At 61.9% G+C, this 12,052-nt stretch overlaps 1 protein-coding gene across 1 annotated transcript in view; it reads right to left on the bottom strand.

The window, feature by feature from the left end:
• LOC133347897 (nucleolar protein 4-like) overlaps window positions 1-12,052 on the bottom strand; it is a 146,405-nt gene that overhangs the window by 47,446 nt on the left and 86,907 nt on the right. The window contains exon 6 of the mRNA XM_061560632.1: window positions 7,788-8,239. Within this exon, the coding sequence (XP_061416616.1) occupies window positions 7,788-8,239 (452 nt within the window). The remainder of the gene's footprint in view (window positions 1-7,787; window positions 8,240-12,052) is intronic.

Genomic DNA, 12,052 nt, shown 5'->3' with positions numbered 1-12,052 from the left:
CTGTTAGCGAGCACCTATTAAGGACGGCACGGCGCATGAGGCGGCGGCGTGTCCCAGTGCCGTCTCCACTCCCCGCAACAGGTATTGATTGAAGGCTGAGTCAACCTAGGAGAGACCCAGGATCGTGTCGGATAACACTCGCCACTTACGGTGGCCGTGGCCAAGAATGGAAGTCGTGTCGCCGGGCTCGTAACGCTCTCTGCGCGTACGGCGAGATAAGCGCGCACAGAGGCGCACTTCGGACGCGTTTCTCCCCAGCGTCCCCCCCGTGCACGCTCCCAACGTGGGAGAATGAGACGAGTGCCGTGGGGCAGCTCGCCGGGAGCCGCCGGCTGGCCAGCGTCACGAGCGGCTCCTGGTGCTCACGTTTACAGGGGAAGAGTGGGAGGCTGGAAGGTGGTGGGAGGGGTGGGGCAATGCCGCCGCCGCTAATGAGACGAGCTGGAAATTACGCGGCGCGCACGGCGGCGCGTGTCCGCCACCTGACAGCGAGCGGCGGGCGGGCGAGGCAGAAGGCGGCAGCTAATTTCCAGCCCCACCAACCCCCCCCCCCCCCCCACGTCTGCGCGTCCCCCGAAATCGCGCGGCAATTAAACGGCACGGCCGAGGGAGCTTCGTTAAAATCGCGGAGGAGACCGCCTCCGCGCCGCGCCCGCCGCGCAACAACACCGGCACGCACGCGGCGCGCACGCGGGCCTCCACGCGGCACACAGACGACGACGGTGACGGGTCGGACGAACGGAGACCGCACAGGGTTTTGTGTGCTCCGCTGGTAGTTTGGGGAGGGGGTAGGGGGAGGTTTGGCGTTGGTTTGGGGGGCCAGGCTGGCGAGCCTCTGAATGGGCTCGTTATCCCGTCGCGCTGCCCCCCCCCCCACTCCCCCCCCTACTCCGCTTTGTAAGGAGACTCGAGGACGGGGGAGGGCGGAGGGGTGTCTGGCTACAGAGACTCGAGTGCCCCCAGCTGGCACGTCCGTGACGCGGATGATGCACGGGGAGGAATCGCCCAAGCATGGGCGCAGGACGCGTGGTGGTGGTGGTGGTGATCCTTCTTGCCGGGCCGTCTCCCGGCACTCTGCTCGCTGGTGACGCCCGCCACCCACGACACGCTCCGCAAACTGCAGCTCCCCTCCCACTCGCCTCCCCGCTCAGTCTCTGCTGCCAACCCCCCCCCCCCCTACACAACCAGACGCCTCCTCTTCCTCCATCTTCCCCTCACTCTCTGAGCCACCCTGCCCCCCCCCCAGAGCAGAGGGGGGTGTGAAGGAGCGGGTGAAGCTCAGGCGGAGAAGGGCGGGAGGGGGACTGCCTTGTGGGAGGAGGCGCACGGCGCGTGCACCCCTGTAATTAGCGCCAAGGTCGTTAAATCAATGCAGCAGCCCCACGCCGTCAGGGCACGCTTCAGGACGCGCCGCCGCCGATGCTGCTCAGGACGCCCGCTCCCTCCTGGGGTGCAGCCGCCACGCAACGCGCGCGAGCAGCCGGACAGGTTCATCTTCCCCTCCTGCCCCCCCACCACCCGACCCAGGTGCACCTGCTGGGATTCGGCACCAAGAACAATGCAGGCCTCAAGCACAACACACATCCCACTCCCTCTCCTGCACCCCCACCCCCTCTCCTTCACCCCCACCCCCTCTCCTCCACCCCCACTCCCTCTCCTCCACCCCCACCCCCTCTCCTTCACCCCCACCCCCTCTCCTCCACCCCCACTCCCTCTCCTCCACCCCCACCCCCTCTCCTTCACCCCCACCCCCTCTCCTCCACCCCCACTCCCTCTCCTCCACCCCCACCCCCTCTCCTGCACCCCCACCCCCTCTCCTCCACCCCCACCCCCTCTCCTCCACCCCCACCCCCTCTCCTCCACCCCCACCCCCTCTCCTGCACCCCCACCCCCTCTCCTGCACCCCCACCCCCTCTCCTCCACCCCCACCCCCTCTCCTGCACCCCCACTCCCTCTCCTCCACCCCCACCCCCTCTCCTCCACCCCCACTCCCTCTCCTCCACCCCCACCCCCTCTGCTCCACCCCCACTCCCTCTCCTCCACCCCCACACCCTCTGCTCCACCCCACTCCTTCTCCTCAACCCCCACTCCCTCTCCTCCACCCCCACTCCCTCTCCACCACCCCCACTCCCTCTCCTCCACCCCCTCTCCTCCACCCCCTCTCCTCCACCCCCACTCCTCCACCCCCACTCCCTCTCCTGCACCCCCCCCCCCCTCTCCTGCACCCCCACTCCCTCTCCTCAACCCCCACTCCCTCTCCTCCACCCCACTCCCTCTCCTCCACCCCCACTCCCTCTCCTCCACCCCCACTCCCTCTCCTCCACCCCCACTCCCTCTCCTCCACCCCACTCCCTCTCCTGCACCCCCACTCCCTCTCCTCCACCCCCACCCCCTCTCCTCCACCCCCACTCCCTCTCCTCAACCCCCACTCCCTCTCCTCCACTCCCTCTCCTCCACCCCCACTCCCTCTCCTCCACCCCCACTCCCTCTCCTGCACCCCCACTCCCTCTCCTCCACCCCCACTCCCTCTCCTCCACCCCCACTCCCTCTCCTGCACCCCCACTCCCTCTCCTCCACCCCCACCCCCTCTCCTGCACCCCCACTCCCTCTCCTCCACCCCCACTCCCTCTCCTCCACCCCCACTCCCTCTCCTCCACCCCCACTCCCTCTCCTCCACCCCCACTCCCTCTCCTCCACCCCCACTCCCTCTCCTCCACCCCCACCCCCTCTCCTCCACCCCCACTCCCTCTCCTCCACCCCCACTCCCTCTCCTGCACCCCCACCCCCTCTCCTGCACCCCCACTCCCTCTCCTGCACCCCCACTCCCTCTCCTCCACCCCCACTCCCTCTCCTCCACCCCCACTCCCTCTCCTCCACCCCCACTCCCTCTCCTCCACCCCCACTCCCTCTCCTGCACCCCCACTCCCTCTCCTGCACCCCCACTCCCTCTCCTCCACCCCCACTCCCTCTCCTGCACCCCCACTCCCTCTCCTGCACCCCACTCCCTCTCCTGCACCCCACTCCCTCTCCTGCACCCCCACTCCCTCTCCTCCACCCCCACCCCCTCTCCTGCACCCCCACTCCCTCTCGTGCACCCCCACTCCCTCTCCTGCACCCCCACTCCCTCTCCTCCACCCCCACCCCCTCTCCTCCACCCCCACCCCCTCTCCTGAACCCCCACTCCCTCTCCTGCACCCCCACTCCCTCTCCTGCACCCCCACTCCCTCTCCAGCACCCCCAATCCCTCTCCTCCACCCCCACCCCCTCTCCTGCACCCCCACTCCCTCTCCTGCACCCCCACTCCCTCTCCTGCACCCCCACTCCCTCTCCTCCACCCCCACTCCCTCTCCTCCACCCCCACTCCCTCTCCTCCACCCCCATTCCCTCTCCTGCACCCCCACTCCCTCTCCTCCACCCCCACCCCCTCTCCTGCACCCCCACCCCCTCTCCTGCACCCTCACTCCCTCTCCTCCACCCCCACTCCCTCTCCTGCACCCCCACTCCCTCTCCTCCACCCCCACTCCCTCTCATCCACTCCCTCTCCTGCACCCCCACTCCCTGACATTACCCCCAGCAGTCCGTGGTCTCCGCTCGCCGACTCGGTAACCCTGCGTGTCTCTGACTGGGTAACCCCGCGTGCCTCTGACTGGGTAACCCCGCGTGCCTCTGACTGGGTAACCCCACGTGTCTCTGACTCGGTAACCCCACGTGCCTCTGACTCGGTAACCCCACGTGCCTCTGACTGGGTAACCCCACGTGCCTCTGACTGGGTAACCCCACGTGCCTCTGACTCGGTAACCCCACGTGTCTCTGACTGGGTAACCCCGCGTGCCTCTGACTGGGTAACCCCGCGTGCCTCCGACTGGGTAACCCCACGTGCCTCTGACTGGGTAACCCCACGTGCCTCTGACTGGGTAACCCCTCGTGTCTCTGACTGGGTAACCCCGCGTGCCTCTGACTGGGTAACCCCGCGTGTCTCTGACTGGGTAACCCCACGTGTCTCTGACTGGGTAACCCCGCAAGCCTCTGACTGGGTAACCCCGCATGCCTCTGACTGGGTAACCCCGCGTGTCTCTGACTCGGTAACCCCGCGTGTCTCTGACTCGGTAACCCCACGTGTCTCTGACTGGGTAACCCCGCGTGTCTCTGACTGGGTAACCCCACGTGTCTCTGACTGGGTAACCCCGCGTGTATCTGACTCGGTAACCCCACGTGTCTCTGACTGGGTAACCCCGCGTGTCTCTGACTGGGTAACCCCTCGTGTCTCTGACTCGGTAACCCCACGTGTCTCTGACTGGGTAACCCCGCGTGTCTCTAACTGGGTAACCCCGCGTGTCTCTGACTCGGTAACCCCACGTGTCTCTGACTGGGTAACCCCGCATGTCTCTGACTGGGTAACCCCGCGTGTCTCTGACTCGGTAACCCCACATGTCTCTGACTGGGTAACCCCACGTGTCTCTGACTGGGTAACCCCACGTGCCTCTGACTGGATAACTCCTCGTGTCTCTGACTAGGTAACCCCACGTGTCTCTGACTGGGTAACCCCGCGTGCCTCTGACTGGGTAACCCCGCGTGTCTCTGACTCGGTAACCCTACGTGCCTCTGACTGGGTAACCCCGCGTGTCTCTGACTGGGTATCCCCACGTGTCTCTGACTGGGTAACCCCGCGTGCCTCTGACTGGGTAACCCCTCGTGTATCTGACTGGGTAACCCCACGTGTATCTGACTGGGTAACCCCGCGTGCCTCTGACTGGGTAACCCCTCGTGTCTCTGACTGGGTAACCCCGCGTGTCTCTGACTGGGTAACCCTACATGTCTCTGACTCGGTAACCCCGCGTGCCTCTGACTGGGTAACCCCACGTGCCTCTGACTGGGTAACCCCACGTGTCTCTGACTGGGTAACCCCGCGTGCCTCTGACTGGGTAACCCCGCGTGTCTCTGACTCAGTAACCCTACGTGCCTCTGACTGGGTAACCCCACGTGCCTCTGACTGGGTAACCCCGCGTGTCTCTGACTCGGTAACCCCACGTCTCTGACTGGGTAACCCCGCGTTTCTCTGACTCGGTAACCCCACGTGTCTCTGACTGGGTAACCCCACGTGTCTCTGACTTGGTAACTCCGCGTGTCTCTGACTCGGTAACCCCACGTGCCTCTGACAGGGTAACCCCACGTGCCTCTGACTGGGTATCCCCACGTGTCTCTGACTCGGTAACCCCAAGTGCCTCTGACAGGGTAACCCCGCGTGCCTCTGACTCGGTAACCCCACGTGCCTCTGACTGGGTATCCCCACGTGTCTCTGACTGGGTAACCCCACGTGCCTCTGACAGGGTAACCCCGCGTGCCTCTGACTCGGTAACCCCACGTGCCTCTGACAGGGTAACCCCGCGTGCCTCTGACTGGGTAACCCCACGTGTCTCTGACTTGGTAACTCCGCGTGTCTCTGACTCGGTAACCCCACGTGCCTCTGACAGGGTAACACCGCGTGCCTCTGACTGGGTAACCCCGCGTGCCTCTGATTCGGTAACCCCACGTGCCTCTGACTGGGTAACCCCACATGCCTCTGACTGGGTAACCCCGCGTGTCTCTGACTCGGTAACCCCACGTGTCTCTGACTGGGTAACCCCACGTGTCTCTGACTTGGTAACTCCGCGTGTCTCTGACTCGGTAACCCCACGTGCCTCTGACAGGGTAACCCCACGTGCCTCTGACTGGGTATCCCCACGTGTCTCTGACTCGGTAACCCCACGTGCCTCTGACAGGGTAACCCCGCGTGCCTCTGACTCGGTAACCCCACGTGCCTCTGACTGGGTATCCCCACGTGTCTCTGACTGGGTAACCCCACGTGCCTCTGACAGGGTAACCCCGCGTGCCTCTGACTCGGTAACCCCACGTGCCTCTGACAGGGTAACCCCGCGTGCCTCTGACTGGGTAACCCCACGTGTCTCTGACTTGGTAACTCCGCGTGTCTCTGACTCGGTAACCCCACGTGCCTCTGACAGGGTAACCCCGCGTGCCTCTGACTGGGTAACCCCGCGTGCCTATGACTCGGTAACCCCACGTGCCTCTGACTGGGTAACCCCACGTGCCTCTGACTGGGTAACCCCGCGTGTCTCTGACTCGGTAACCCCACGTGCCGCTGACTGGGTAACCCCACGTGCCTCTCCCTTCATTCGCCGTCTCAGCAGAGCAAACCGCAGCACACCGCTGACGTGCCGGCTACCGCCCTGCCTCAACACGAGTAGCATCTTTGAGACACCTTTTAACATAATACGAAGATAAAGATTCTCCATATAGCCTTGAATAGACGAGTGGCAAGTGCTGTTGGTGAGCACCTATTAAGGTCAACACGACTCACGAGGGAGTTGGGGTGGCCAGGACAGTACCTCGTTCGCTTTTGTCTCCCCAATGCTGATGTTTACACACTGCATCACCGACTCATTTGAGGCTGAGTCGACCTAGGGGAGGTCCCGGACTGCTCCACTTGACTTGAGAGTGGTAATCAAACTCAAGCCGCCGAGTTTGTAGCGCATTGCGCTAACCATCGTGCCTCCGCTCTCCGTGCGCAAAAAGATCCCCCGCGTATAGGCCTGAACGTAATGTTGCGGCAAGTGCTGTAAGCGAGCAGCACCTATGAAGGCCGGCGCGGTACACGAGGGGGTGGGTGGCCAGCCACACGCCCGCCAAACTTCGCCTCCCCAGTGGCGATGTTTGCACACAGACGCACGCGCGCGCACGCGCACACAGATGCACGCTTTAACGAGGCAGCTGAATCGTACTGGTGTGTCCCTAACGAGTTCGAGGGAAACATGCCTGCGTAAGGAGCACATTAATGCACAACTCCCCTGGGGGGTGGGTGGGTGGGCGGCGGTGGCAGGAGGAAACAAAAATGATGACAAGTCCCACTCAACGGTGCAACGAGCACACAAAAGCCTGGTCGGGTTCACCGCCCGCCCATCGGTGCAAGGGCTGTGTCAGTTTGACGTGGCGTCGTGCGCAGCGAACAAACGCACGTTGGGGAAAAATCAGGAGAGGGCGGCCGATAATTCCTGTGGCAGAGTAGGTGGGGTTCTCAGAGGTGCGTGCGGGTATGTGAATGCGTGGGTGTGTTTTGTGCGGTGTGCGTGGCTGGGTGAGTGAGCGTGGCTGTGTGTAGGTGGGGAGCGGTGGTGTGGCGGTTAGCGCTACGCTGCGCGACGAACCTGGCCACCCGAGTTCGATTCCCACTCACGGCCAACACCAGCGATGATTATCTGAACCGGTCCTGGGCCTCCCCTAGGTCGACTCAGCCTCAAATGAGTACCTGGTGTGATGTGTAAACATCGCCACTGGGGAGATCAAGGCGGCCGGGCGTGGTGTTGGCCACCCACCACCTTGTGTGCCGTGCCGGCCTTTATAGGTGCTTACAGAACTTGCCACTACAGTCTGCTGAGGCTATACGGGGGATCTTTGTCTTTTTGTGGCTGTGTGTATGCGGGGATCAGTAGCGGTTAGCGCGCCGCCTGCTACGAACCCGGCCACCGGGTTTGTTAATTTGGAGAATTAAAGAGACCAGGGTAGTCTCATTTTCAAGGGTGACCTGGCTCACCAAATAAACAAATAACATAAAGAACTGTACAGCAATGAAGCAAATAGAAACTAGAGCAAAGACAACTGTGTCTCATCACAAACACGAAAATGTCGCACAAACATCGTGGTGACGCTCCCCACCTGCACTCCCATGGGCTTCCACCCCAGCCCCCCATCGACCCCCCCCCCCCCCCACCGGCGGCGGCAACGTGCACTCTCACCCTGCTCACGTCGTGGTCCTTGTCCCTCTCCACCTTCACCGTCGCCCCGTGCCTGGCCCGGACCCGCGCCGGCTCCGACGCGGCCTCCGTCTCGGACGCGGCGTCCGTGTCCATCTCCAGCTCGGCCTCCTCGGCCTTCGCCCTGGCGATCGGCTGGGACAGCGGAGGCGGCGGCGGCGGCGGCGGAGGCGGAGGAGGAGGGAGGCCGAGAGGGAGGGGAAGGCGAGCGGCGGCGCCGCAGCGAGCCCTGCGCTGCTCGCTCAGGTTGAGCGGGAGGTCGAGACCGGGCTCGGGGAGAGCGGCGAGGGTCCCCTCGGCCTCGCGGGGGGCCGGCTCCGAGTCGGGGCCGGCCTCGTGCGGCCGCCCGTTGGCGGCGGCGGTGGTGGCAGCGGCCGGGTGCGGAGCGTCGGGCCCGCGCGCCTCCCCGGAGAGGTCCGACGAGAGCGAGTGATCTGTGACGACGAAGACGACGACGGTCAAAATATTCGTTGAGAAATCGTAAGGCGCACGGTTTTCAGTTTCCCCCTTGGAGAGACAGAGATTGAGACGAGCCCGAAGGCAGCTGACAATTGCCAAAGCTCCGCGGTCCTCCATTGGCCAATGACGATGACAGCGAGAGCTCCGTCAACATCAAGGATAACAACAACAACAACATGAGGCGCCGCGCCATTATAGAATTCGCGTAAACGTCGTCAACGATGACAAACGTAAAACCGTCAGCGTCAACAGCAATTGCATCGAGCCAAGTGAAACTGTTCTGTCTTCTCGATTAAATGGGCTTGGGGTAGCACTCGTGTCTATTGGGCGAATGGAAATTCCACTTTCTCATGACAGGTGTTGGTTTTTACAAATGGGAGGACCAAAGTTGACGTCGCACAAATAGGAGGGACGATGGGTTCACGTCAACTTCAGCACAAGAACGAGCACCGATTAATTCCGACACCGGTGAGTCAGCGTCGTCTCTCACAAGACCCCATCACCCAATGCCATCGTTGTCAGCAGCTCGTCGGCAGCACCGTGATCTCCGTCGTGAATACATTTAAAAAACGCTCGCAGCATTTTCAATAACAGCATCAACGTTATCTCGCAGCAGTCGGATCGAATCCCCCGAGATGCCGCCGTGAAAATTGAACAAACCGGCGACCCGTTGCGATAGAGGGGAGCCATCGGGGGAGCGGCGGCGGCGTTCGTTCGTCACAATTAGCCAGATAGTTGCAAAACTTTTCGCTTGAGCACGGCGACGTCCCGAAATGACTTCGAAAATCCTGAGACGCATCGCCGAGTCCTCGTGTTGCAGCCGGGGAGGCAGGTGCGGGGGAGGAGGGGTAGCGTTGCCTCCCGAGCCCGTGCCAGCCTCGTCACGCGCCCCACGGCCGTGCGGGCTGGTGGCGATCGGTCACCGCAGCGGTCAGCGCTCGGGACATTCCTCACCGATACATCCGAATAGAAGGAAGAGGGCTCCCGTGAGGCGCAGCGAGGGGGAGTTGCCAACGCTCCCCTCAGACAATTGCTGAATTAATTTGCCTCATTAGTGGGTTCCAAAGTCGTCACGTCGCATTCACTTTGTCGAAAAACTCCAAAGGGAATGTGACCGCTGACGGAGACACTGTCTCCCGGATGCCGGAGCTTGCAGTTTATGCCGAGGGAGAGAGAGAGAGGGAGGGAGGCGTCACAGAAGAAGGAAGGGAAGAATTGAGGAGGAGGAGTAGGAGGGATGGGAAGGGAAGCGAGCGAGCGATTGCAAAGATAAATGGGGGCTCTTGGAGCACGTATCGGTACCGCCAGCGCAGCATCGTGAAGCGGCCCGGGAGGCGTCGCTTCACGATGCTCCCCTCCCTTCTACCAGTGCGGGGCCAAGTGAGGGCCCACAGTGGGGCCCACAGTGGGGCCCACAGTGGGGCCCACAGTGGGGCCCACAGTGGGGCCCACAGTGGGGCCCAGTACGGGGCCCATCGCAGGCCCACCCCCAAAACTCCCCCGCCCCCGCCCCCCCCCCCCCCCCCCCCCCCCCACTGTGGCGAAACTTTCATCCAGTAGCGGATGTACGTTATAATGATTCTATAAATACAAATCGTATATTGCATTGAGTGCATCGTATGGTGTCGTGACGCTGTGAAAGAGAGCCGCAAAGGCGAGCGGCTGATGAGCCGTGATAAAGTTGGCGGAGGTGAGAGCAGGAGGAGGGCCAAACATCTGGAATTTCTAGTCGTGTGTGCGTTGCCCCCCCCCCAATCAAGCACGCTTATCTGCACTCGCATCAAAGCACCGTCGGTATACATTAGCATCTAGCGACCGCACTATCAGTCTGCTGGCAACAAACAAAAAAAGTGATCGCGATTCAACGCTTATCGTCGTCTAGCATTAAAGCAAATCTGCTGCAGGATTTCACGTGGGATTATGCGAGTCTCTCTGCATTGCTGATTTATTTTCCCATCGCCTGCCTCGGCAGCTCGTAGTGAAATCATAAAGGGGGGGCGGTGTGGATATACACTGTACGCACGAGTCCGCACATTATTCCACAGGCCATCTATTATTTACTCCCGTATATTTGGTGGGGGGGGTGGGGTAGAAATACTTGATCGAACTGCGTACACATCGTCAGAGGCGAGAGAAACATATATTTGCCTCCGCGTCCGCTCGAGAATTTGCTGGCATGAGGTCGCGCCGGCTCGGGGCGCGCTCCTCTCTGCTGCATTGTTTTACGAGCGGAGGAGGCGTCGCGGCTGGCACTGTGGGGGCACTGCGAGCTCACGACTACCAAAGAGAAAAACAACGCTCCGTTTGCAACCTTTCCAGATATTTCACAATTTGCTCAAAGTGCCGCGGTGTAAGGTGCAATCCCTCACCGTAAAGTCGATCTCTCTCTCTCTCTGGCCCCCTCTCTCCGCTCTGAAGAATGGACATTGGCCCGAAATGCCAGCCGACTGTATTATCTGTCATTAGGCTTTGCTCATTCACCGGCCCCCACTGACCAGCATGGTGAAGTATGGCCAAACAATCCACATGGCCGACATGGTGTGAGTAGGGAGCCCTTCATTTAGCAGCGGATTCACAAAGGGGTGTACGTTAATTATTATTTAAAACGCATTTGCCACTCGGCGGATAATTGCCCGGACTCTTGTTCCTGGTAGCCTGGCGGACTCGAGTCCCCGATCCCGAGCCTCACCAGGCCGAGGATACAATCCCACAAAACCCGCGGACTCGGCCGGGGTCACCCGGAGACTCATTAGGGTGGGGGAGCTGTCTCGGAGCGCGCTCGCTCAGGAAGCCAAGCGCGGGAAATCGAGGACGCCTCGACGATGCGATCATTCATCTCACTCGGCTCACAAGCCTCGAGTCAGGGCCAGCTGGAGGAGGAGGAGGTAGCCTCTGCGACTCATTAGGAACAGTAAAGGGGCCGAGTGCATCTCAAAGCTGCTTGAGTCTCTCTGGATTTCCGCCCCCAAGCCTGGCATGCCCCCCCCAACCTACCACACTACCCCCCCCATCCCAACACACAGGCAGGCTGCCGTGTCGATATAAGCTGATAAATACCTTCCACGGTTGTTAATTATCCACAGACACGCAGAGCCCTGACGACAGGAATAACCCACAGCCGCCCATTCCTCCACGGCGCGCGAGAAGGCTCCGCCGATCAGTCGGAGGTGAATGTACGACTCCTGCCGCTTGTCAAACCACCCTGGAGTAGGTCAAAGAAGGCTCCCTGCCTCGGTGGCTGACGCGCCGTTGGGATGGCCTCCGTCCAGCCGCGGACCAACAAAAGGGTTGTAAATATTATAATAAATATTAGTTCAATCTTGGGGGTGGAGGGGGTGACTCGGCCAATCATCATCTCTCCCTCCGGCGTTGACAAAAATAGGTACCACTTTGTTGGGAAGTCGACAGTGGCCGTGCTAAGGATAGACTCGTCCTCGCCATAGGAACGTGGAATTTCCACCACTGCCTCGGGCACCGCCGCGATGCTCATCTGAGCAGCGAATTCACTTTGCACTTTTCAACATCGAGCCAACATTTCGGGTTGGCCGCCGAGTCACCACCTCAACGGCGTCGTCGGCAGCACCTGCGAGCGCACAATGGAGGCCCACATTTGGGCCCACGATGGCACCAGGGCCCTCGAACTCCTCGCGGGATTAACGCTGACGTTAGCGGTGCAACTGCAGACAGATCCTCCCCCCCACCTCTCTCACTGTACCGACATCCAAACGACGCAACGGAGAGGGAATTTAATTTACGACGGAAATATGCGAGCTAATCGGCGCGCCCCA

The sequence above is a fragment of the Lethenteron reissneri genome, chromosome 26 (assembly GCF_015708825.2).
Source record: "Lethenteron reissneri isolate LAM-NWPU_2019-01 chromosome 26, ASM1570882v1, whole genome shotgun sequence".
Lineage (NCBI taxonomy): Eukaryota > Metazoa > Chordata > Hyperoartia > Petromyzontiformes > Petromyzontidae > Lethenteron > Lethenteron reissneri.
The sequence above is the reverse complement of the archived record's forward strand: the minus strand, read 5'-3'. Positions and strand labels throughout refer to the sequence as shown.